Source organism: Takifugu flavidus, chromosome 15 (assembly GCF_003711565.1).
Source record: "Takifugu flavidus isolate HTHZ2018 chromosome 15, ASM371156v2, whole genome shotgun sequence".
Lineage (NCBI taxonomy): Eukaryota > Metazoa > Chordata > Actinopteri > Tetraodontiformes > Tetraodontidae > Takifugu > Takifugu flavidus.
In genome coordinates this window covers 632501-659167 of record NC_079534.1, presented here as the reverse complement: position 1 = coordinate 659167, position 26667 = coordinate 632501, and the positions used below count along the sequence as shown (strand labels likewise).

Genomic DNA, 26667 nt, shown 5'->3' with positions numbered 1-26667 from the left:
ACGGTGGAATAAACATCAAGAGGTCCTGGAGGACAGTCTGGTTCAACATGAAAAAAAAGCCACAAACAGGAAGAAGATTTATTATAGGGCAAGAAAAATGACAGAAAGTTCACGGTGGAAGCTGCAAACCCAATTAAAAGACAGCAAGATGAATGTTCTGGAGGGGTGGAGCTAAACCCCAGAGCTCAGACGGGGCTTGATTTGATGAATGCAGCTCATGTCTGAGCTCATCTGGACAGAAACTGAGCAGTTTATGAAGGAGATAAGAGTAAAACATAAGTGTCCGAACATGGACCCATACACAGCCCGCGCTGTGATTGCTCAGAGGGGCAATAACACTAATTTTGCATCATCTATTAGAAAAGTTAAAATATGACCCAAATAATCTCTCTCTTACAATATACTGGAAGGTTTTCTTTGTGTTTTTATTCAGCCGATGAGATCAACAGTTGAAATTCATTTATATGCAAGTGCAGCTTACGGAAAAATGGGGGGAAATTGTTTTCACTATATCCATCATTAGCTCGCAATATATGAAACTTGTCGGGGGGAAAACGTTGATGTCTAAAATGAGTAGAAACAGCGACTGACAGAGACTTTGGTTGCACTTAGAATATTTAATGCAGACGATAAAACTGTCTGCAACGGGTGCCTGGAAGATGCGTTCACGGCCGCCTTTATATTAGACATTACTAGCTCTGTTTGGGAGAAAAGGTCTATTCAACAGGTGAGCTGTGCCAGCAGCTATAATAAATTATAGAATTTTTGAAACTATAAGGTCTTTTTGTCGTGCGTTTAATCCCAACACGGACTAAAACCTGATGGAGTGAGACGAATGGAGACTGTAGATGTCGCCTCACACTATCACTACTTTGTCTAATTACAGATGGAAAAGCTCCGTATGTGTTAACAACACAAGGGAGAATATAACACGGAACGAAATTCCTGTGACGCTTCCATTAAAAAACCAACGGGGCGTGAGGAGTGAAACCCGCATCATTTGCAACACTTCAACTGATGAGACCAGAGTCCTCAGCTTCCCTCCCACCCTGCGTCTCCCCTGTGGCCGCGCCGGAGCGGTTCTCACAATAAACAGCATGGAAAGGTATCACGATCTTCTTATTGGCTCAGAAGTCAGAGACCCCATCATATAAAGCCGGGGTATTTAATCCAACACCCACACACCGCTGGCAAAAGCTTCTGGATCTGAGCTCAGGCTAGAGTTGCCTTTTACGCACGGCGCGTCCGGAGAGGTTTGTGAAAAAGCGCACGCCGAGAGGGAGATTTTTCTCTACCCAGGAAAGGAGTTTCACGCTCTACAGGTTCGTGGTGATCTGATATAATCTAAAGGGATGAGTTAAGTTTAGTAATATAACACTGATTTGATGGCGAGATTGCGATTTAACGAGGACGGTCGTTTTAATTTGGTGGCGCACTGAGGTTTGTTTTGAGTCAAATCATTTTGGAGTGATGATTAGAACCGATTTGTAAAGAATTTGTTTGTTCTTGGGTTTAATTTCAAAGTTTATTATTTCTTAATTTACACTTGTGCGTGCTGGAGGAGCCCTGTTTTCTCTCGCTGGGAATGAAAGTGAGCCAACCTTTACAAAAAGATGAAATACTGTTGATGCCATTCTGACTGCACCTGCTCTCTCCTTCATGCATGACTTTCCTGCTAGCAGAGTAACTGTCCACTGAGGCGTCATACGTGGGCATGTGGCTGCTGGAGAAGCTTCGAGGCTCCATGGAGAGCAGTGGAACACAGCCTCCACAGACCATAGAGGCCATTCCCATCTCCGTTTACGCCAACGTCCTCACGCCGGAAAGGATCCCCGATTTCTTCATACCACCAAAATTGATCTGCTGCCCGCCAGAGCAGCCCCTCACCCCAGAACCATACAGTTCCAGCTTGCGGCCCTCCTCATCTGACCACGCCATCTGCAGCCAGAGCCCCAGAGCCCGGAGCAGCAAGAACCCCTGCAGCCCTCGCCTCTTTTCTCGGCATGGGGGAGACGCGCGTAATCTCCAGAAATCAGCCAACCGGCACATCATCCAGATTGAGAGCGCTGATGAGCCGAGTGCGTCAGACAGGGCCAGGACCGACTTCAACACCAATGCGGACCCCCAGTCACAGACCGCGATGTCCCTGCCGTACGTCCCCAAGGCCCAGACCTCCTACGGCTTTTCCACCCTCGTGGAGTCGCCTCACACCAGACGCAAGGAGAGTCTGTTCCACAGCGACCCCAGCAGCCCTCTCACGTCTCCAAACTCACAGAGGCGCTCCCAAGGGGGGACTCTTCTCACCCCAGTGGACCACAACCAGTACCGGTATTTCAGCGGTGGAGAGAGTGACACTTGCTCCTCAGCAGACTCCTCACCCTTTAACTCCCCTCTCCTGTCCCGATCGGCCTCTCTGCTGCGGTCCATCACACAGGGGACACAAGCAAAGGTGAGAACCGTTTCCGCAACACTTGGCGTGTTTGGAACTGTGGTCTCGAGCGTTAGAAAAGAGTTACAAAACTGTTTGCCAATAATGGTTCACCAGTATGTTTCTCCACTTCCCACAAGGTGTCCCGTGCCAAGCGCTCCCTGGCACGCCACAGTTCTGTTTCCACTGACGATTGCAGCTCAGCGGACAACAGTCCCAACATGCAGCGCCGCCGCGTGCGTTGCCCCAGATCCCCTGCCTTCCATGGATGTAGAGGCAGCGGTCTGAGGGCCACAGCGTCAGACATCCTGCAGCGTGAGCACACAGTCATCCTCCACAAGGGGGGCACTCTGAGGCTCAGCACACATTACGACCGCGAGGCGGCTCGGCTGAGGGTCCGCGTGCTCACAGCCGAAGCCATTTATGACAGGCAGACGGACCTTAAGAGCATCAACTGCTGCGTGGCACTCTACCTGAACCCTGGCAAGCAGCAGAAACAGAGGAGCACCATTATCAAGAATAGCAGGAACCCAGTATTCAATGAAGACTTCTTTTTTGACGCGCTGCCTCAGGCACAAGTCAAGAGTCTGGCCATGAAGATAAAGGTAGTGAACAAAGGCACCAGCCTGAGGAGAGATGTCCTCCTAGGAGAGAGGGAGGTGCTGCTCAGCGAGCTGCTTTCAGACCTTTAGGGAGCTCCTGTCTGGACTTTGATGAAAACAAGCAGCTTCACGTCTCGAGGGTCCTTTTTTTCCCCATCTCTGGCTACTCGTCCATCCTGTGCTGTGATCTGATAAATACCTGGCAGGTGCAGTGGTTAACCCAACCGATTACCAGCAAACTGCATCCTGTCAAATAAATCAGAGCAAAAACAAGGACGAGGTTCATCAAACTATGAATACAATGGTGGAGATAAATAGATTCCTAGAAACCCTAAATGCAAGTACGTGCTGAAAGATGTTACAACTATAAACAGTATATGTTTAAAAATGAATATTTTGCTCTGTCGCTGTGACTCGTCATTATTGACATTAGATGATAGAATCCAGAGCGTAGCGAATCAAAATAATGTAAATATGGTCAATATTAATTGATGCAGATGAATATTGATGAGGGTGAAGTCCACCCAAACTGAGGTCGGAACCTAAAAAGATAATATTAGCTGAAAGCACACATATATATGGAAATGTCGGCTTCTCTGTTGCCCTGATGCACATCAGTGGAGTCCACAATGCATCATTTCTTTGATTGTTTGATCTCTCATAGCAATGATGTTTGTGGCTCTACAAACGAGGTTTTATCAGATTTAATATTGCCATTATAGTCTCAGTGTTTACCCCCCCCACCCCCACCCCCAAAAATAAAAGTTCTTCTATTACAAATGTCAAAGCGATCTTCAAAATTTGTGTTAAATAAAGAAAAGGTCACATTGATCCCTTTCAGAGGTGCCAATACTCAGCACCTCTGATCTTGACTGGAGCTCAGCTGAGATGAAATCAGCAGAGAAGACAATTACTGGGAACCTAACAGTGTATCGACTTTGTGAAACGTGGTGCTGTCGGCATTGCATACTTCTGTCTGAACACCGAATAAGATGGGCTATTTCTTTTCTTGCATCAGTATCATATCAGTTCCAGTGCATTGATGAGATCTTTTAACATGGACGTGTATTTTTATTTGCAATAAGTATAATAGAGTAATGTTGCATGTTGATCTTTTGCACGCTCCTGTGGATGATTGTACTTGAGAAAAATTGAAAATAGATTATAATTGCCGCTGGTGTTGTTAAGTGGTGTGACATGCCTGTGGATTTATTAATAAAAACACTGAGACTAAACTTCTGATGCTTTTCTCATTCAAGGATTTTTACACTGATTGAAGAGCAATCGTTGCTCTCCTTTGATTTCTGCTCCAGTAGAGGCTGTTTTCTCTGAGACGGATATGAGCAGTTTCATTTGTGAGACAAATGAACACTGGTTCATTGCAGACAATATTGTCTCTGTGAATCTCCAAACTCCCTGCTTAATTAGAAAAACATGCTTGCCTCGCAGGCTATCCTCCAGTGAGTTTCGAATAGTTATTATGGATGGCAGGAAGTGAATTCATTGGCTCATCTGCTCTCACTTCCTGAACATCCTGTTACTGTAGACATGTGCAATTAGATTATCCCCTAGTTTAGAGTTCAATAGTTGGGTTTACGCAGGGATGGAGATGGGGTTTTATTTTTGCTGGGGAAGCAGTCTTTAATTCACATTTATACCGTTTCAAATATAAATGGTGGTCCCTCGTGATATAAAGAGCACGAATGAACTATGGCTCAAATGCCCCCTCTACTGGTAAATCTTAAAAATTACCATTTTACACAATGTGAAATTTAAAAAATCTGAGGCTGTTTTGGCAACTTTTAATAGACAATTGACCTAGCTGTTTCCCGCCCCCTTTGTGTATTTGTAGCCTATATCTACATTGAAGCAATTCAAATTAAATAAAACCTTCAAACTTTTAGAACAAGCATTTCAACAAAACAAACGCGACAGCCACTCTGCAAAAAAGGTGAGAAACAAAACAGAAATGAAACGTTCCACATAATTTGTGCAATACATTTGAAGAAATAATCATACTTAATATATCTCTATTAACCTAAATGTTTCCTCAGCGTCTCAAAACATTTACATTTGCTTGATTCTGGCGTCGGCTGGTACCGTCTATAACCAATTCCAACGAACTCATCAGCTGGTAGGTCATTTAAATCACGTGCATCCTGGGACATGTAGTTCTTTTAAAACTAGGAAGCCCGCCCTTACCTCGACCCGTGTGTATCGAAACTACATTACCCACAACCCACATTTCTAAACTCGGACGGATAGAACTGTCAAACAACACAAACGCCATCTTGACAGTACCCTCAAAATGGCAGAAAGATGTCAGCTGCAATCCGCGTCCAAACTAAGATTCCTACGCTTTGCTATTTAAAAACATACGCGCCAGCCTTTCCGTAAACGAGTGGTTATGGGGCTGGCGTCCAGCTCGGCAGCGTTCACCCTATAAAATGGACATATCGACGGCGGTTTTCAACGCGGCCAGGGATGGTAAGCTGAAACTTATCCAGAAGTTGCTGAGCAACAAAACTCCTGAGGAACTAGAGACATTAGCCGAGGAGAAAACCCAGGGAGGCACACCTCTGTTGATCGCCTCTCGATACGGACATTTAGAGGTGGTGGATTACCTCCTCGAACACTGTAAAGCCAATGTTGAACTCGGGGGGGCGGTCAACTTTGACGGCGAGACCATCGAAGGTGCTCCGCCGCTGTGGGCGGCATCGGCGGCCGGTCACCTCCCGGTGGTGAAGAGGCTACTGAAACGCGGAGCCTCCGTCAACAATGCCACACTAACCAACTCGACGCCCCTGCGGGCCGCCTGCTTTGACGGGCATCTCGAGATAGTCCGATATCTGGTGGACCACCGAGCCGACATGGAGGTGGCCAACCGCCACGGCCACACCTGCCTCATGATCTCGTGTTACAAGGGCCACAAGGAGATCGCCAAGTTCCTGCTGGACCGAGGAGCCGACGTCAACCGCAAGAGCGTGAAGGGCAACACCGCCCTGCACGACTGCGCCGAGTCGGGGAGTCTTGACATCATGAAGATGCTGCTAAAGTGCGACGCTCAGATGGAAAGGGACGGGTACGGCATGACCCCGCTCCTCGCTGCCAGCGTAACCGGTCACGCCAACATCGTGGTGTACCTCGTCCACCAGACGCGGACCTCCAGAGAGGAACGCGTCGACGCTCTCGAGCTCCTCGGGGCGACGTTTGTGGACAAAAAGAGGGATCTGCTCGGTGCAATGAGGTACTGGAGATGGGCCATGGAGCTGAGGCACCCAGTGTATATCACCGAATCCCTGGCCAAGCCCCCGCCTGGTCCTCCCGTCCCAGCATACGGCTGCGCTCAGGAGGTGAACACCGTAGAGGAACTCGAGGCTTTGATCACAGACCCCGATGAAATGAGGATGCAGGCTTTGCTGATCCGCGAGCGCATCCTCGGACCTTCTCATCCGGACACTTCTTATTATATCCGCTACAGGGGAGCCGTGTACGCCGACTCGGGCAACTTTGAGCGGTGCATCAGCCTGTGGAAGTATGCGTTAGACATGCAGCAGAGCAACCTCGACCCTCTCAGTCCAATGACGGCCTCCAGCTTCCTCTCCTTCGCAGAGCTCTTCTCTTTTGTCCTTCAGGACCGCGCCAAGGGCACCATGTCCACGCGCGTCACCTTCTCCGACCTGATGACGGTGCTGGGGAAAAGCGTGCGGGAAGTAGAGAGAGCGATGGCCCAGAACGGCAACCTGCCCGAAGCCTCCCAGTTCACCAAAGCGCTCTCCATCATCCTGCACCTCATCTTCCTCCTGGAGAAGCTCGACTGTAGTCCGGAGCAGGAGCACCAGAAGAAGCACACCTTGTACCGCCTGCTGAAGCTGAATCCCCGCGGCCGCAGCGGCTTCACCCCCCCCCTCCACATGGCCGTAGACAAAGAGACCACGTCGGTGGGCCGCTACCCCGTGGGTCGCTTCCCCTCTCAGGCAGTGGCGGCGGTACTCCTAGAATGCGGCGCCGACATCGATTCCCGGGACTACGACAACAACACGCCGCTGCACGTCGCTGCTAGCAACGGCTGCCCGGAGATCATGGCTCTGCTCATAAAGGCCGGGGCTCATTTCGACGCGAAGAACGCCCAGAGGAAGATGGCCTACGAGCTGCTGGACGAGCCGAGCAGCGGCCACCCCGCCATCTACCCGCTGAACTGCGTCACCCTCCAGTGCCTGGCGGCTCGTGCCATCGAGAAGCACAGACTCCCCTACAGGGGGCTCATTTCTGAGGAGATGGAGGCTTTCATTGAGCTGCACTGAGTTCCTCAGCGACCCCCCCCCACCACCCGTCGCCACTGCTCCATAACCATCTGTCTTCGTGACCTTTGCGTTCATCCTCGCCTCCGTTTGACCTTCTGCGTCCCTGGTTTGACCCCGTTGAACCTCAGCAATAAAAACCAGGCCGTCACGTTTGATTTGGTTTTAAATTCCCAGACATGTAATTGAATTCTTTGGAGTACCGTTTAACTCTGGGTGGAGTCATGGCTTGATGTAAACTACACCAATTCCATTAGGTCAGTAAAAATAGAGTATTATGGGATGACAGGTGGGGTGCTGGGCTGTGTGGGAGGATTATTTAGTATTACAGTATCTGAACATGGTGGGCTGTTTACATGCATGAAGATGAGGGGGGGGGGGGTCTTTTCCTAAGACTTGAGCTGGTCACCTTTGTTGTATGCACAGTTGTTTAGAACCTATGCAGTTTGTGACGCTCCAATCAGAAGTCAAACATGGTTCTTTATGGGACTCTGCTTCCATTTGTCAGATTTGTTTTAAAGTACAACAGCTTTCCAGCCAGAGGCCACTTCACTGACGGTTAATTGACACCTTAAGAATGTTTCTTTTTATATATACAGTATATAATATGTGTGAATGAAGTCTGGATTGATTAGTTCTTCAAACGAGGGCCCTGAGTGTCCCTACCTTCATCTCAAATATCTAAAGACGTGTAAATCGTTGGTGGAGAAGCAGTTTTGGAAGCGGGGACATCAACTGACGGCCGTTCAGATTTTTGTTTTTTTGAGTTTTGCCTTTACCAGAAAGGAACCGATTGTCCTGTTCCTGCATTTAGTCTTACAACGGCGTCTCATCTATTTATCTTGTGTTATTGTGACTGCTGTGTCTGCCTGCGCTCCGCGCCGCGCCGTGACGTGCACGCCGCAGCAGGCTCCCAATCCTAAACAGACAACTGGCATTCACACTGTGAACAGTGGCTGCCTTTCTCTCTCTCGGCTGAATGGCTGCACAGACGATCGCTCGAGAACAAAAGTGTGTGGGAGATACTTGAATAAAATTCAGTGTCGCTGCATCAGCTGCTGTGTGTGGACGTTATTGTCGTCGGCCTGAAAACAGGCTATTTTTGTAAGGTTTCAAACCCAGCTGTTTGTCCCTGCTCCTCATGCATCGATTTTTAGCCCAGCTAATCAGCATCCAGGCCGAACCTCCGTCCAAACAAGGGCTTCCCGCCGCTCTGCTCGGGGTAAACCTGAGGCCACTGAAATAAAGCGAAGCAGAAACTCGATCTTTCTCACTCCCGCGCGCTTAAAGTATAAATAGTCCAATTAACGTCACCCCTGCACGGCAGTGTTGGAGACAAGGCTCCTGCCTTGCTAATTTTAGGGCCCATTCACCCTTTGCCTCTCCTCTGAAAATGGGAATACGCTAATGCCTCATGGTCAGAGCAGCCACAATGTGTCACCATGACAGTAAAGAGCATCGTATTTCTTTTTAATCCAGTCCACATTTTCCATTGCTTGCTTAAAATGTTCAGTGTTGGCGTCGTGCTGCCGCAGAAACGAGCACGGATGTAATAATGATCTCAGTTAATTGGGATTGTAGTGTTTTGGTTTGGGCCCCCAGCCTGAGTTTCAAAGCAGCCACCGCTAGATGGCAGTAGTGGCCCGGAGAATCCCAAACCGGAAGCCTTTGTCCTCTCGAGCCTCCAGAAAGGCAGCTCCTCATCACCATCAGAGGTGGTGGCAGTTGGTTAATTTTCCTGTCAATTAATTCTTGCATCGGAGGCAGAGTTAGTTTGAGATTGACTTCCAGGCTGACACCGCGCTGGGTGGAATGTGTGGACCGGAGTGCAGAGATGCTGACGCCGGGTCTCTGCAGAACAATGCCCCGAAGAGGGAGCAATAAAGAGTGGTTCTGGCAGCGCCATCGCGTCCCACATCCAACACCTCGCACGCTGCCCTTGTGGCTGCGCTGGCTTCACATTGTGCGACCTAAAAAAAAAAATTAAAAAAAAAGCACAGAAATAAGCACAATAAAGACCAGCTTGTGCTAGAGTATGGCGCGTTTTAGGGGTTAAATCCAGCAGATCCAATTTTGATTAATGACAAACATGATTAATGGCCTTTCTGCGAAAAGGTGATTGAATCTTTCAGCTCAATTTCCCATATATTGATATTGAAACAGATTAATTTAGTCGACAATGGGCGCACATCTGATACACTAAGGACTGATCAAATATATTTTGTTTCTTGTTGAAATCACTACAATAAATAGATTATCAAAGAGATAGAAGGCCTACTAAGCTTCCAAATATATGTCATGTTTGGTGGCCATATTTCTACTTTTTGTCAGGTTTTCTTTATTTCCCTTTAATTCTTCCGTGTGGAGCTCTGTGGTGCAGATCAGTCCGTTTTTATCCACACACACCGTCATGGATCTCTTGTTCTGCCTTTCTGCCAGCAGCTATAATTAGACCCAATATTAAGGGAATCTACTGACTCCCTAGGTTCTTATCTCCATTATTGCCTTCGGGGAGCAGACTAGGGGTGTGTGTATGTGTGTGTGTGTGTGTGGAGGGGGGGGATTCAGCAACCCCCTCTATGCACCAGGCAGCGGTCCAGCCGCTGGCGCGCGGGCTGGATGATGGGGGCAATAGGGGGTGATGGGGGATGCGGTTGCTATTGGAGACCCTCGCCAGCATCACGTCATGTGAAAGTTGGAGCCTGTGAGGGGGAGGGGGTGGGGGGGAGAAATCCGGTGTGTTGGGAAGAGAGAGGTAGAGGGAGGGGGAGGAGAGGAGAAGGCAAAAAGGAGGAGGGCGTTAAGGAAGGAGGCAGGGAGTATCAATGACATCAACCAGCAGCATCTGAGGCCGCCCGCACGGTTGCGCTCTCAGAAGGGCTGAAGAGCGTTCGCCGTGTTCCGGTCCACAGCCAGGTCCGTGTGCAGAGCAGCGCCGGCGATGCGCGCACGCATCCCTCCCAAGGCAGACCTTACCCCGACCGGAGCCGCGCTGCCACTGGATTACTCTCATCCCCGCTGTTTCCGAGGACGCCTCCAGCTGCAAATCCACCCACATGAATCTACCAGACGGCAAAGAAGACGGAGCACTTCCTGCCAAGGTAACCGCGGCCGAACACCTTCACGTCTCTGATGGTTGCAGTGCGCGGTGCACCCCACCCAGACGTGCCCTCTGCACAGCCAAACACTCCATTAAAATGAAATAAATAAGTAGTTAGTGCTGATGGAATCTCTGGTTGATCAGGGGCGCGCGTCTCTCCGTCCCTCGGAGCTCTTTGCTTTCTTGCATCTCACTTTATACTTTTGCTCCAGCGTTTGGGTCAAGATTGTGCAGACCAGAGGCTGGTTGGCGACGGCGGTGCCCGCGAGTGCGCGTTCCTCGACCCCCCCTTCACCCTCCCCCCCTGCTTATTTGTTAGCTGGGCAGCATGAGGGACTCGGGGCAGACTGGCAGAGCCTTTGTTCACCATCCAACATGCACCAAGTAGCTTTTATGCCCGTCAAACCACACTCGGGATGCATTCAAGTGTCCCAAAATGAAAGAAAGCAGGAAAAAGAACCAGTCAATGGGGCTGAAAAGGAGTATGATGCTTTTGTTATGCTGATAATTTGGTGATTGCACAGAAAGGTCTCATCACCGTGATGTCATTCTCATCACCTCTGAGGGTTCTATTAGACACCAGTGTGGCGTTATTTACTAAAGGCACCGGGTGGCAAGATGGATCGGCTTATTTAGTGGGACTGTTTTCTAACAAATAGGATGGCGGCTGCATCTGCTCCTCACAGCCGTTGCAACAAACCCATCTGCACACGCATGTTTCCGTGTGTCCACTCCTCATATGTCTGCACGCTCTCTGCTGCTAACACGGGCCACTCATGCGTGCGGGCTGAGGGGGGGTTTAATGGGACGTAGCGGCCTGTTTGGGGGTGGAATCGTGGACTCTGGATGCCCGTTCAGGCTCTGTTGTGTTTCCGCTTTGTGGCCTGCGTAAACTGGAAAATCGCACTTTTGTGGCGCATCTGAGGGAGGTCTTCCTCCCTCGCGCACAGATGGGAAATTTTCCCTGGGGCGCCTCGCGTTTGCTGGTTATTGTTCCAGACCATTTCCACATCCCTAATTATTTTAATCAGTCATTTTCACACATGGATTCCTTCCTCTCTTTGGTTGATTCTCTCCCCCTTTTTCTCCTGTGAAATTTCAGATTCACGGGGGGGGGGGGGGGGGGGGGGGGGGGTCATTGCATGGAAGCAGAATAAGTCAAATTTGGCTTTGCTTTGCCAGCTGAGGAGCTCTCGCCCCGCAGGTACTCATCCAGTCGCTGTTAGGAGCAGCGGCTTATGAATATCGGTGGCAGCGTGCTCTCCTTTAAATAGCATTTCTCAGGGTTCAGTCACAGGCCTCAGTGGTTCCAGGATCCATCTAAACTGGAATGTTGGGATGGGATGGCACATGCTCCCAGTAGAGCAGCCTCATTCCCACACCCTTTGGTACTTTCCTTCTGTTTCTTTCTCGGTTCTGGTCGTGGATTTATGTAGAAGAGGGGGGGAAACTTTGTTGTACCAGCATTGATATTAATTGACCTTTTCAGAGACGTCAGAATGACGGGCTTTAGCCGGCGCGCCTGCTTTTTTATTCAGGTGCTGCTGGGGAACGAAGCGCCCAGCATGCAGAATGAAGCCGCAGCAGTAAGGTTCAAATGATGCTAAGAGGGAAAATCTTTTGAAAATATTTGCCTGGATGTCAGGTTCGGTCGAACGGCAACAAGAAGGAAATCAACAGCAGCGTGTGCAGGAAAGGTTTGTTTATTCAGGTGACCTTTGCCAGTCGGATAAATCGGCATTATTGTGCAATGGAATCATAAGAATATCCACGGTGAAATAGTTTTTGCAGGTTTTAAAGAGGCAGGAGCCTCGCAGAGGAGGGACCTTCCGTTGCTCTTCGCGTGAGGCGATCATTAGCCTGCATTAGCCACAGTATTGGTGCTGATTACCTGATTGATCTTTGATAAGGCCGCGCCGTCACGTTGATGGATGGAGCCGCTGAGACAGAAACAATCGCACAACGCGCTTCATCCATCAGGTCAGAGCCCAACGCCGTCAAAGATCTTCTCCGCGCCATGACCCATCTCTCCTCTACATCCCTGCGTGGCGTTCACGGTCATGTTTTTCTGCGTGTTTTGTCACACGTGGGGTGGGGTGGGGTGGGGTGGGATGGATGGGGGGGTGGGGAGGTGTTGACTGATGCCCTTCTCCAGATGAATCACAGATACTGATGTGTCAGCAGGGATGAATAATGCACAGTCCTCCGCTACCCCTTCCCCTCCTCTCCACCTCTTGTCTCCAGTCGTTCGCCTCTCTTTTCATCACAGCTGCCACATCTGAAGACATCTTCACCCTCCTCCTCCTCCTCCTCCTCACCACTCCTCCCTCCCCTCCCCTCGCCTCACCCTGCGAGGGAAGGCATCACTCCGTCGCTGCCTCGCCGTCCTCCGGTTCGGCTCCTCAAGTCAAACCCATCAAGATTTTCATTTTCCCAGACTCCACTTTGAAGCAACTTTTTTTTGGGCCATTTTTTCGTTTGCTCCGCTGACGTTTGGTGCTGAAAAATGCCTAAATGTGTGTTTGTACACAGCTCATTATCCCATTATGGGAGGATGGCGTGCCACCATTGACTGGGTCTGACAGTTACATGCCTGACTGACAGGAGTCATTAGGAGGGTCGGGCTGAGTGACAACATGGCTGACAAAGCAGAGGACAAACTGCCTAATCAGAACTTGCAGTGAGCAGCCTCCGCTTTGATGTGAGCGGAGAGCTGCGGGCGAACCTTCAAACGGCTGAATATTCCGCGCATCTTCCTTAAAGCGCCCGACGGGTCCCCCGGAGAATTTGAAAACTTGGCAGGAAGGAGTCCTCGCTGCGCACGTTCGCGCTAGTTCCCGGCGCTAACGGTTTCCAAGATGGCACCAAACCAGCCAGTAAGCTTTGCTTCACTTAGCGAGATGGATGAACCCAAACCAGGCTCGTTAATCAAGGCTGTGCGGTCAGAGCCATCGTTCGGATGTCTGGATTCGTTTGGGATGGTTGCAGCCCAAACGTCAGCATCAACATGAACTCCAGACAGTAATGTTAAAATCATGCCGCAGCCAACACTGGGCGACCACCCCAAACCTGCTGCCTGCTCCTTAGCCGCGGCTAATGCTAATAGGCGAATGTCCTTAGAAAGAGTAGCCGACGCCGCAGGAGCTGTGGTTTCCTCTGGTTTGCAGAGAAAGAGGTTCAAAAAAAGATTTTAAAAAAATCCAATTACTAAACCCAGAATATCCAAGAAAACCAGATTATACATCGATGATTTTCAGACAGTGGTTCTCTCATCCACCCGTTGGGATGGCGAGGAAACAAACGGTACAGGTCGGACTTAAGAATCATTCCCACTTTGATGTGTTTTCTCTCTTGTGATGTTCTTCCGTGGAGGTTGTAAGAGTAGTTTTGGTCAGTTAACATGTCCAAAAAAGGACATTTTGTCCTCTGCTGGTGGAGGAATATCTTTGCTGCATCAGAGAGCAGCTCTGCTAACACAAGATGGGATGGAGGGGGAGGTGGGGGGGGCAATCCAGGGATCAGGTGGCGCTGAAAAAGAAGCGAGGGCTCGCACTGTTCAGGTAATGGTAATGGCAATTTGCGAGACATGTGACCGCGGCTCCGAAGGTTGTCGGCTCGGCGGAAGCATCAGCGTGATGGATGCGACTTTAATGGCAGAAAACGCTCGCCGCTACGAGCGTCGCCCTTGACGAGCGCGTCTTCACTTACCTCCACGCTCGGGCCTCGCTCGATCCGAGGCGAAGGCGCAACAATGCATTTCCTCTCCCCTGAACAACCGCTCCATTTTTCCACTTGCCTTAACAACTCTGTCTCCCAACGATTCGAGACGCGGCTAGAGAAGCTAACGTCTGTGCAAATGCAACACAAAGCTGCTGAATTCAAACGATTGTGTCGGGTGCTTTTGTGGACGTCATTTATGAATCCACTCCAAAGGCCGCATGAGGAAAAGTGCTCGTTTCTGCTTCTCTTCTGCAGCCGATCCGTTGTTGCCCAACAGTCGTGCGCTAATGAGCTCTCGGCGGACGGCGTATCATGTGACCAATCCGGAAAGGTAACACTCAGGCAGAACAAACACATGGGAGAGAGTGGCAAACGCGTGGGCGGAGCGCCTTCGCTCACAAGGCGGTTCGGCACGACTGCTGAGAGAGGAACGCCACATAGGCGATGCTTCGCAGGCGCTTTCTCAGCAGCGCGCAGGTGTGTGACGGCGCCTCGAAAACTGATGGCGCGGATCCGTAAACGGAAGTCTCCTCTCGTCCCATCGCGCGGTGCTCTGAGAAATGTCGATATGGGTTTAGTTGAATCGAGCTGCTGTCAACAATGGGAAATCTGCTCCACACAACCCAAATGATGGGGTGGGGGAGGGGCAAACACGGCTGGAATATGATGAAGGCCGGGGCGATGACGGCGATGCCAAGATGAAGGTGTGCCGCGTTGTCAGGGAGACCTAATCCCGCTCCAGAAGAAGCTCATTAATTGGCCGTGGTGTGTCTTGGCTGGCTGGGTCTCCAAGCGTGCGTGTGTGAGCCGCTCATTCATCTCATTATGAAATCTTGATGAAACACCAGGGGACGACAGCCACAACTGACTGGAGACGGAGAGGCGCACATTCCCAATCGCTTCGACACTGACGGATGGAGGTCAGCGCTGTTTACCAAAACTGCCGACGGTTCCTCCCTGCTCTTTTTCTTCACGCGCTGTGAATTTTCGTTCCTTGATGACTGAAGACCCAGCTGAATTATGAATGACCCCACTGATTATAAAATGAATTGTTAACCACCCTTAAAAATAGCCAAATGGAGCCCGTGCTAAATAGTTCAAACCTCCTCTATCAAGACGCGTGTGGCTCTGGAATGGCTCCTGCTTTATTGCTGCCATCATTCAGGCAACGCTTCTTTGCTCCCACGTCGCCGCTGTTTAACAATTAGGCAGGTGCGTGCGAGCGCATAACGATGCTGGCATCAGTATGGATATACGGTTCCTCGGCGCGCCCGGGCGGGAGACGGCGGCGGCTTTATATGCTAATTGGACAGTGAGTTGACAAGGACTCAGCCGTCAGCCTGTGTAATGAGCCGCTGCACACGCCATCGACTTCCTCTGAAGAGAGCCAGGGGTCACCGCGAGGAAGCGAGCGGAGGCTTGCGAGCTCCTTGTCGCCGTTCCAGGTGACTGAACGTCAATCCGCGTGGCCAGACGCGCATTCCGTTGTTCCGGCAACCATCCACCTTCAGTGGAGTTGGCGTTTGCCAAATGTTGTATTATTTCAGCGTTATTGTAAAGCTGGTGACGTGTTGACGAGCCCATTTTCCCGTGATTACACATCCATACATGGCCGTACCATATTTTTCAGCTGAATTAGCATCACTTGCTAACGTAGCCTTTAAACCTCCAACTCAGCTCGGACCGGCCTGCAGCCTGCATATTATCCACTTTCCATATCCAGCCAGGCTGATCTGAAGCTGATGCATCATAAACGAGACGTCTCTGTCTTTGTCTGACCTTGGAGCCCCTTTAGGAGGCGTAGGTGTGTGTTGGCAGCACCGCCGTCGGGCCTGCTGTCGCCGACACGCTGAGATCGGGGTCAGGGGTGAACGGGTCAGTCACGCTTTTCGCTCCACGTCACCACGATCGTGCCGAGTTGAGCCGAGTTGAGTGAAACTGAAAGTGTAGAGTTGAAAGTCGCTAGCAGGGGTTTGGGGTTTCAATCCCTCATGTTTATGGTACACGTCGCAGGTGACGAGCTAATCACATCGTAGCCTCGAGCGAAGCTGAAAACGACAATGTTGCACGATCAAAGTGAGGATGAAGTGTTTTTCTTTAATTATTCTTAATTCTCTGTTCTGGTGATTATGATTAAAAAAAAAAAAAAACAACCGAGGAGGATTTTTCTTTCCTCCCCCTGATTGAGACAAGGACAAAATCTTGTAAAGATGCTGTGAAAATGGCTGCAAATGAACTCTTCGCAGGGACAGTTGTCGAGAAAAAGGCTATTGTGCGTCTTGAAACGAGCGTTTGAGTATTTCTGTCCACGAAATCACACAAAAATCCTCAAATGGGAAGCGGCACAGATGCTCCACGGTGCGCGGCGGCTAAGAAAAGCTAATGATCCAACATGTCAGCAGGTAATTATTGCGTTCTCCCACTGCCTTTCATGGGAATGAAGCAGCGTTTTCATACAGAAGCAAACGTTCTAACAAGATTAAAGCCGCTCTCAGCGTGCCACTTGATCACCAAATCAACCATAAAGTAATGATGAATAATTACAAAATGAGTAATTATAAACTCCCCGCGCCCACAGGTGTGGCGTGGGCTGGCGGCTCTCTGAGTCACGCGTGCTCGCGGCTGTGCCATGAAAAGCTCCGGGGGAAACCTTGTTTTCAGCTTCGGGGTCGCGCTCCGATGCGCTGAACGTTGACAGGGGCGCCGTCAGTGATGCCGTTCACCGGCTCCATTAAGGAGGTTGGGAGTTCAGGCGCCGCCTCTCCGGAGTCGTTGTTATTCCGGACGGAAGGATCTCGCCGTTTGATTGGCAGCTGGGTTTTCTTGTTGGAGCGGCCTCAGATAGTTGCCACTGCTAAAAATGGAAGCGGGGCGGCGCTGCTCCCGCCTGCAGCGAGCTGCGCGTCACCCCGCGCGTCTGATCCTCGACGCCTGCCCGCGCGCGTGCGCGCGTACGCACGCGCGCACGTCTGAGGTTCTGTGTGTTCAGGAGAGAGAGAAAGGAAGCGCGAGAGCGCGGCTGCCAATCTCCCCCATGATGCTTTGCCATCTGCCGCGCTAGCATGTGCGCGCGCGCGTGCGCGGAGATCTGTGAGCGTTGTGGGCCTAGAGAGTCCTCGGAAAAGGCGAGGCATTATCAGTCCCTCAACTCCGACTTTGAGCCGAGTTTCTCCTGAAAACTTTTCCTCCGCGCGCTGCCTCAGAAAAACATGCATAATTTAATACCAAAGTTATTTTTATGCCGGGGAAGGAAAAAAAAAGGCCCCGGCTATAAATGTGGAGTCATTGGGAGAACTGTTTAAGAGGACAAATGACTCCGGATGTGATGTTGTGATTCACCTGTGCGAAGCTCCGCGCTGCAGTGCGCAGCCACAGATTTGGCTCGTTCCGTTGTGATCCCATAAAATATGGATTAAACACCTTCCCGCCATCCCTCTCCCCCCCCCCGCAGCAGGTAGGCGATGCATCACACGCCGCTTCCAGAGCCGCCTTTATCGCTTGTCAGCCAGCGCAAAGAGATCCGGCCTTTCGAACAGCACACCCAGTTGGTTGTCATGGAGACGGGCCCGCAAGGCCATCTAAAAACCCACTTGTGGAGTGGAGGGGTGGGGGGAGGTGAGGAAAAACAAAAACGTGTCATCTTCCCAAGGCCCCAGCGGAGCCGGGGCCGGCCGGGCGCCGCTGGAGCGGAGTTATTTCATCAGCCTGATGGGAAACAATAACCGGTGTGGCTTTCGCCACCTGAGCTGCGGTGTCATTACGCGCCGCCCTCGCAGAGCCCCTGGACTCCCTGGACCCCCGTCAGCCCGTCTGTGCTGTCGCGCTCCAAAGCTAATAAGAGCGGCCCTCGCCGTCTCCTCTCTGGATGCTGAGCCAGATGATCAGAGAGCTCACGGGGGGGTTTAGAGGCTGTGGGGGCCCTGAGTCATGATAATATCCCTGCTCACACCTTTTAATGGGCCTCAGATGTTCCGTCCGAACACGGCAGGACCATGGACAGCCGGGCTGCGAGAACGGTTTGAGCCAGTAACGTAAATACGGGATTGAGGAGACGATCCCGTTGTAGAAAAGTGTCGGGCCGAGGAGTCAGAACCTGGCAGAGGTGGTACCGCCACCGCGGGCTCAGGAGGAAAATACAAGACTTTTAAAAGTTAAGGCTGCGTTTTTAAAATAAAGAAGAATAAAGGTCGAGAGGGTATCCGAGAATTCTGGAGTCCAAGAGAGACTCAAGACTTCCCGAAGGAGAGGAAATCCAACCCAGCCGTCGGTTTGGAAGGAATTAAAAATAAAAGGCTGGAAAAAAAGAGAAAATCCTGCCGTGAGCTACAAAAGTTTGTGTAACACCAGCGCGGCCTGCTGCTTGGTTCCCGCTTGCTCAACATCCTCGGGACGCTCGCGCCCCCTCGTTTGACCCGAGCCGACGGACCCGCAACAGCTGGAGCCGTGCGGTCGGCCCGGCACAGCTGGGGAAGGAGAGGAAGCGGATTTGGATACGAATCGAGGCTGCAGTGATAAGAGACGGCGAGGAGGGTGAACGGCGGGGGGGGGGGGGGGGTTGAGATACGGGAGATTTGATGCTGAGGCCGGCGCCGATCCTGCGCGGACAGGCCGCGATGTGTCCGCAGCCATGTGCTCCCATGCGGAGCGGCGTTCCTAGTTAGATTAGCCCCGGAAAATTGAGTTTCCGTAAGGGTGGAATTTACTTAACATGCTGCCAGTGGCGCACAAATGAGCCCTGATTTGATTCCCTTTATCGCGTTGTTCAATTGAAACGGGGGGTGCGCTGAAAGCTTTTCTATTTGGCGTCGATTCGCACGATATCAGATAAGGGGGGGGGGGGGGCATCAGATCGGCAGCCATGTTTTTCGGATGGGCTATTTTTAGCAGCAGACAGTGGGCTGCCTGACAGCAATGTGCTGGAGCAGGTCATTAGTTCAATAGGTGTTGGGGGGGTGGGTGTGGTGTGTGTGTGTGTGGGGGGGGGTCTTTGAATATGCAATTGCCAGAATTGCCTTTATCTGTCACTAAAAGCTGGAAAGGCTCGGTCTAATCTCCGCTCCTCCATTTGTGCATATTTCCGCACTTATCTCCCCCCCCCCACCCCACCCCCACTTCCTGGGCCGCCGTCCTCGCCGAGCCCCCCCCACCTGTGTTCGGTGGGGGTTCAATAGCACCGTAATGATGGGCTCTCGGTCCAGACGCTCCTGCCTGTCTAAAGCTCAGCCTGCGCCACTCTGAGACGCGTGCACGTACACTGGTGGCGCCCCCCCCCCTCCCCATTGATAATCCCCGCCTCGCAGGGGGGGCTCTAGGAACGTAGCAATGCCTGAAACATTTGCTGTCACTGAATTTTGCCGCGACCCCTCAATCCTCTTTGTTTAAGTGTTTTCCATTAATGCGGTGTCGCGCACGTTTATTCGCCACCAGAACATTCAAAACACGCTCAGAGGGAATTAAGAGCAGGCTGAACTGAAATGAAATGATTTTGGATGACTGGGGGGGGGGGGGGGGGCGGGGGTAAAAAACACTTAAAAATTGATCATTGCTTCCCACTTGAGGGCTCGCTAGGAAAGGCGACTTATTAATAAGGAAGCCGTGTACGGAAAACTATTTTGGGCTTTTTCCTTGTCTTAGCTGTTGTGCAGCGGCTCCATTGTTCTGGTATTAGTTCTGTTGGCGCCGGCCCGCTTGAGCTGTTAATCCTGAGTCAGAAGTGCTCAGGCTAAATCAAAAGAGCTAATCCTGCATTAGCATGAATTTGTCTTGAATGTTCTTCATGAGGAGCTCCTCTCTCCTCCTGGTGAATAATTGTATCTGCCCCCCCCCACCCTGACATTTGGGCCGCCATTCTCGGAGCAGAATGATGAATCAGAGATTGAGGAAATATGCCTTTAATTCGCTGCATCTGACCTTCATGCTGTGGTTTTTTTTGTCTCCTCCTCCAGAGTGCCTACTCCTGTTGAGCGAAGCCCCACTCCAATCGCGTTTGCCTCCGACCCAGCGACAGCAGCGGCGCCATGTCTCTGCTCGGCGCAGCTGGAACACCGATCCAGCCCGGGAGACCCGTCCTGAGGCCCTGCCTCAGCCCCTCCCCCCTGTGGATGCTGCTGTCCTTCATCTTCTTCATCACCAGCCATTTCAGCTGCATCTGTGGAGCGCCAGGTACGCCTGGGTCGGGCTAGCTCCAGGGCTAGCTCGCTAGCCACATCCTGTGTACACTTTTAAGCGCCAGCGTTGCCAAACCATAAATTAATAATCCAAACTAAAATGTGTTGAAATGAAATAATCTGTTATTTATCCTCCGGTGGGTAAATTTGCTGTAGCCTGCAGATTAGCCTAGCACACAGCATATGGGTCCAAGAGGAGCGGAACAGAACGACGCAGACGATCGCCGGCGAATACTTTCACCATCTGCAGCCATAATCAGTCAAAAAGGGCCCCCCTGAGACTCCGCCGCCCAGAGCCAGGAACAGAAGCCTCAGCGTGTAGATTATGTCATTAACAGGCGCCGTTCCCTTGGTTCCCACGTGGGCTCCGCTGCTCCGTTTCCACCGACTCCACGGCAGGTCGCACCGGCGATTCGGGCGCGGTATCTCGGGTGCTGAAAAAAAGTCATTTGCTGCTTTGATTCCTTTCTCCCCCCTAAAAACGCCCCTGTTTTGGGAAGCGGCGCGTTTGTGTGTCGCAGTGAAACCGGTCCCACCAGTGGAACCGCACACTGTGGCCTTGTTAGTGTGTTGTGATAAGCTGGGCTGTTTCATCAGCATGTTTCCCATCATCTCCCTGATTGCAACATTTTCCACAATTTCCTGCCTCAGCGGTCTAACACACACACACTCACACACACACACTCACACACACACACACACACACACACACACACCTGCCGCTACTAATTAAATCAGCCTGGAAACAAACATTTACATTATCAGACCAGGGTGGTCTGATAACATCAGAATTAGAGTAGAATCACCTTCTGGACCACCTACGGAGCACCTGAGCAGAACCCACAGGCTGGGTTCTGCTCCATCGCTCAGGCAACAGGAGAAGAACACTCTCTTCCTTCCCTTCTACTATTAAGAGGATGCGCTGCAGAAGTTTTCAGCTAAAACTTCCTAATTGGCAACAGAGTTTTTCTCCTCTCCTGGAGTTTACTCGATTTTAACGATGTTTGTGGAGACTAAATGGTATCGACCCAGATTGCAGGTGTACAGTTGAACTGGAGTTGTTAGCTAATGATTTTTTTGGGGAACACTCTCAGTGTCGGAGCGCCTAATGACAGAGTCGCGGTGTTCCCGAAAACCCGCGTCAGGCTGTCTTGTCAACACTTTATCGATGACCTTTGCGCCTACTGACTTTTTTTTAAAGTTCACGGTGGAACCCGTTGGCAGCGTTGAAGAGTAAATGCCAGAATAAGTGGAGACAAATAGAATCTGAAGCGAGGCGTTAAGATATTCGGCTGCCAGATCTGTTAGCTTTCGCCCTTTTTTTTGTCTTTCCTGCCTGTTTTGTGTGCAAATGTTTCTCTGTTCCAACATCCAGATCTGAATTTTCCCCAAATTACTGCTTAAACTGCAAATCCTGAACGCATCGTCGTGGGAAATGAGGCTAAGCTCATTTTCCATTTTCCCTTTTTGTTCCTCCTGATCATTTAACCATGACTCGACTGAGGTCAGAGGCGTTTTTGGACCGGCGCTGAACCCATCTGCACAGCCGATGATTTCATCTTCAACAGGTTTCCCAACACATTTGATCAGAACAAATTATGTTGAGTGCAAATCCACCCCGATCCAGTGCCTTGCTGGGCTTTTCCAGGCTTTTGAAAGAGGCTTAAGCGCTAACGTTGCCAGTGGGCTCTCTTTTTTTCTTTCTTTCTTTCCTTCATCATAACATTGGTGTTGAAGAGCGTGTAAGCGTTTTGGACCGAATATAAAGCCAGCTCTGACCCATGTAGACGTTTAAAAGCGCGTGTGAAATGCAGAATTCTGGACTGCGGAGAGGACGGAGATAGATTAGCATTAGCTAGGAGAACGGCCAGTCGCTTCCTGCTCCTGACTCCTGAATTAAAGTTCCTCTGATTGAGGATTCTCAGCCAGCTTCCTGTTGGAGATTATAGCAAGGATGACCTCCGAATACCTTATTTATTTGGACATTTAGAGGCATTGTTGGGAAGCCGCAAAGGTCTCCGTGCACCTGTTGCTGTCTGACGTGCACGCAGGTTTACTGGATGGGTCAGACTCCTCTTCTTTTTCCGCTGTTCTGCCTTCAGAACAGAAGTGAGCCGACACAGTCGGACGTCACACGACCGGGGAGTGGGATGAGGGATCCGGGTTGCCATGGTAAGGGTCATCCTGACTTCACCCTGATAGATAGCGGCGGTTCTGTAGCTGGGAATGAGTTAAGCTGGGCGCCATGGCAACAGGCCACAGACAGATCGCACAGGGTGGGTGCGTGAAGTTGCCTGAGTGATCTGACTCAACCGCAGCAGAAAACGTAGGTTCACTCGGCGCCGTCGGCTCAATAGCCCACTTGGAAATTACTGTTTTCTTACAGGAGCCACCGCCCCCCCCCAATCAGACACAAATCCCCCCTGAAGTTAATGGCAGGAATTGGCGCTGAGTGACGCCGCGCTGCAGCCGACTGCTCGTGCGAATTCCCCCAAGGACGCCTGGAATGAGCACGTTTGGGCCAATTATTTGCTGCGAATTTGCGCAACTCTGTCAGAGAAACATGTGTCGAGGCAGCCTGCAGCACGAGGACAGGCTGGCCGGGCGTGAACGCGTGCATAACGGAGGGAGGGGGAGGGAAAGAGGGAGAGAAAGAGGGAGAGAAAGAGGGAGAGACCTTCCTCCGAGACCCAGCCACATATTTTATTTATGACCCACAGGAAGTCCTTCAGTTTGTCCTCCAGATGATACCCAGGAAGTCAGCACCGCCAACAGAGCACAAAGCAGAGCCTTCACCCCCCCCACGCCCCCCCCCACTTCCCGTCGGTGGAGTCGGGTGTGGTCAGGCGGGGGGAGTTTTCCGCTTGTGCGGTCGGAGCGAAGCCCTCCTGAGGCTCTCCTCGTGTTCATGCTTTTGTTTCCTGTCCTCTCTGCTCTCAGCACCCCCGAAGTTCACCAAGATTCCCACCGACCAGATCGGAGTGTCGGGGGGCGTGGCGTCGTTTGTCTGTCAGGCCTCTGGGAGTCCCAAGCCCGTCGTCTACTGGAACAAGAAGGGCAAGAAGGTCAACTCCCAGCGTATCGAGGTGGTTGTCACAGTGTACAACGGATAACCATAAATGCATGAAAGACAGTGGACAGAATCACATTAAATCAAATACTAATGTGGGTTTTTAAATTAAATTGACATTCAAAGATCGTTAATCATAAAAGCTCAGGTCATACAGATGCTCTATATTTTTGGTTTAATGCTGAAAGTTAGCTGAGTCTGCGTATATGCTAATGTACTTAACATAGCATCTGTTCTGATGAACGGCGGAATCAGGTCGCCTGGATTTAGTTCAGTAATGTTGGAAATAATGAAATCATTGTTTTAATCTCACAAAAATAGCAAAACGCCCGATCAGTCGTTGTTCTGCTGCAGTTTAAGGTAGCGCAACTGTTTCTTGGTTTCACAGTGAACTTGTAACTGTTGTTGCTTTAACGGCAAAGAGTCTTTTCAGTTTTTGCTGTTTTAAAATATATTAATATAAATATATATTTCATTTTGGCAAAAAAAAAAACAACAACCCTAAAACATTAAAGCGCTAAAGTCTTTTGTAGCCACTTGATTCCTACCGCGTTTGTTAGCATTTTCACACCTTGATTTTGCACTCAGCCCCTTGTGTTGGTAGGGCATCTGCCCTTCTAAGGTGTCCTCCTGCAGGACACCGACTCCTTCTGACCTCCAGGACCCGACCGAGTGGAACGGTGGCAAGTAACAACATGGAATGACTCCAGGGATCAATCCGTTTTGTTGCATTTTTGCTGTAGAACAGCGCTCAGACCATTAATTAGCGCCGCTGAAATGGTGATTCGCGTGTTTTCTTTGCTGTGTCTAATTTCTTTTCGTCCCTCCTGTGGTTCTGCGGCCGTCCAGACAATCGAGTTTGACGAGGGTGCCGGCGCCGTGCTGAGGATCCAGCCGCTCAGAGCACCGCGGGATGAAAACACCTACGAGTGCGTGGCACGCAACAGCGAGGGAGAGGTGTCTGTCACTGCAAAGCTGGCCATTATCAGAGGTGAGGCACGCCCCCTTCCCTTCCCTTCCGTCCTAGCCTCCTTTCCTTTCACGTGCACAGACCCGGGTCCTGGACGTGACAGTAGAGCCAGACTGTGGTCAGAGACAGGCTGCTGCTTTTTATAGTCGCTCTTCAGTGCGGCCGAGCGTGATCTGGCCAGGGACAGGGCAAGCTAGCGTGCTAGCTAAGGGCTGCCGCACCATCCCAGTTTGCCATAAACGCTGTGATTTCTGGCCCGATTGAGGGTGTTAATCGAATAAACCCTGCTGCCTTGGAGGGGGAAGCTTAGCTAGTGTCGCTCTTGAACATGTTGGAAATAAAGTTACAGCTGGGGACCTGGTTCGTAGCCAGCAAGATGAATGGGGGGGGGGGTATCCGCCGAGGCTGTTAGTACACGCAGAAAAACCAGGGGATTTTGTCCTGGTTTGGCAGTCAACCAGTCCCCGCCCGCTGGAGGACGTTGAGCAAGAGCAGAAAAGAAAAGAGGGAGGAACGGCTCAATAAGTGTGATGGAGGACGAGGAGGTGAGGAGAACGGGGTGGCAGCGGGGGGGGTGAGGGCTGTGGGGTCCTGGCAGGGCTGGATGCAGAGGGAGCAGACTCCTGTCCATCTGGTGGCCCCTCCATGATCCCTCCTGGAACACATTACCGACCTCCAGGGTGAAGCGTGCGCGTTTGTGACGGTGAAAGCATTTCTGTGGCATCCTCTGCCCCCCCCCCCCCCCACCCACCCCACCCACCATGAAGAGGACGCACGGATCCCAGATTAAGAGATAAACTGGAGCGACGGAGACGGAAGCGTCTGCAGATGATCAGGTCACTTCCTGTATGAAACCCACGCGCACGTCGTCATTAAAATGCAAACAATAATCCCCTCTAATCCAAGGGCCGGTTGCTATGGCGACGCGTGGCTTTCTAAACAGCTGCAGGAGGCTTTTTTCATTCCCTGCAACATCTGAGGCCCCGTTGAGAAATTAATTAGCTTTGTGAGCGATTCTTTAACGCTGCAGCCCCCGTTTTTGAGCTGAGTCGGAAACAGCAGATTAAATGAATCAGGAATTAATCCGTAATGAGAAAAACAGCCTCTCAAAATGATGTCAGCCCCCCCCATCCCCCCCATTCTTGCCCATTAGTGGAGGGGGGGGGGGGTCTTGCGGTTGGCCACAGGACGTGTGCAAGGTTACCTAATCCACCGAGGTGTGGTAGACCTTCCCTGTGACATCACGTGACCTCTGCGTCTGGTCATCTGATCCCCCCCCCCCCCCACCCCCCCCCCCCAGCAGGCTCCTCTGCCCACGCTGCTGCGTTTCTAATTTCTGCTCTCCTGTTTTATTCATTTTTGTTTCATTCTCTCCTCCATCTTGCCTGCCTCCCTCGTTGCCCCCCCTTGCTGCCCCCCCCACACACACACACACACACTCTCTCACCACCTTAACCGCTCTTATCTCGACACACTGCAGTCGTGTTGTTCTGCCTCGCGGATCTGCGAATATCTGCGGCTCTGCGTGTTTAAAAACCTCTCGTGGGCGACAGATCCTCCTCGGCCGTATGTACGGCCCGTGCACGTGCGCGCGCACGCGAGCGGCATTCACGACGGCGTGCGTGGGTGGACGCGGGCGCGTGGAGTCCTTTTGTTTGCATGTGAGCGTTTGTCAGGAGTAATCCTGGTTCTGCCCAATTCTCAGCGTCCCATTTTCAGAGAGAGCGAGCGAGCGAGCGAGGTAGAGAGACAGTGAGAGAGCCCTGCAAACAGCCTGCAAGTGAACAGTCGGATCAGTGGTTCCCTCCAGGCGCCGCATTGGCAGGCTGGCGGCTCCGGCCCGATCCTGAGACAACAGAGAGCATCGGCGCAGCCAGGATTGCCCCCCCCCCCACCCCCACGGCGCCGGCACACGTGCGGCTTCGGCTCTGTTTCGACTTCCTGGTCCATTATGGCCCGTTTGCGTTTCAAGTGTTCCGCTTCCGCCCTCCTGCAGGTCATGTGACTCACAGCTCCGCAGCCTCCGGAGGCTTCGGAGCGCCGGCGCATTAAGCCGGAATCGGGCGCTCCTGGTCGGCTTTCATCCCGGGTTTCCTCTCATGACGCCGGCTGACTGACGAACGGGGAACCGGCTCCCGATCCGGGACGAGCGGATGTTTCCTGCGCACAGAGGAGGGAGAGCTGGATCCCCGCGTGTTTGTTTTCCGCGGCATCATATGCATTCGTGCGTGTTCGCACGCCGGCGCGCGGACGCCACGTTGGCCCAGAACCGGCTGGCTCCTCTGACTGGATTTGGGCGCCGGGCCCGT

General features: G+C 51.5%; 3 protein-coding genes across 17 annotated transcripts in view; all 3 read left to right on the top strand.

Moving 5' to 3' along the window:
- The first annotated feature begins 970 nt into the window (after positions 1–970).
- Positions 971–4265, top strand: LOC130539091 (C2 calcium-dependent domain-containing protein 4C-like). 2 transcript variants are annotated; one of them, XM_057057203.1, is made up of 3 exons: positions 971–1322; positions 1683–2449; positions 2569–4265. In XM_057057203.1, exons 2-3 carry the CDS (start codon positions 1715–1717, stop codon positions 3118–3120), a joined length of 1287 nt encoding a protein of 428 aa, XP_056913183.1. In that variant the 5' UTR covers positions 971–1322; positions 1683–1714; the 3' UTR covers positions 3121–4265. The 2 variants fall into 2 exon arrangements, with proteins under 2 accessions (XP_056913183.1, XP_056913182.1); XM_057057202.1 differs by having other exon boundaries at positions 972–1322; positions 1680–2449.
- A 1034-nt stretch (positions 4266–5299) lies between these two features.
- On the top strand, positions 5300–8385 carry fem1a (fem-1 homolog a). The gene has a single exon (XM_057057201.1). It carries the CDS (start codon positions 5478–5480, stop codon positions 7332–7334), a length of 1857 nt encoding a protein of 618 aa, XP_056913181.1. The 5' UTR covers positions 5300–5477; the 3' UTR covers positions 7335–8385.
- Positions 8386–10102: 1717 nt separating this feature from the next.
- Positions 10103–26667, top strand: part of LOC130539087 (receptor-type tyrosine-protein phosphatase S-like) — a 47963-nt gene continuing 31398 nt past the window's right edge. For 2 of the 14 annotated variants that reach the window (XM_057057187.1, XM_057057185.1), the window contains exons 1-4: positions 10104–10432; positions 20097–20313; positions 23259–23404; positions 24238–24379. In XM_057057187.1, the coding sequence (XP_056913167.1) occupies positions 20169–20313; positions 23259–23404; positions 24238–24379 (433 nt within the window). In that variant the 5' untranslated portion in view covers positions 10104–10432; positions 20097–20168. Of the gene's footprint in view, positions 10433–20096; positions 20314–23258; positions 23408–24237; positions 24380–26667 lie in introns of all 14 variants that reach the window. The other 12 variants (XM_057057190.1, XM_057057189.1, XM_057057197.1 and 9 more) reach the window with 10 other exon arrangements.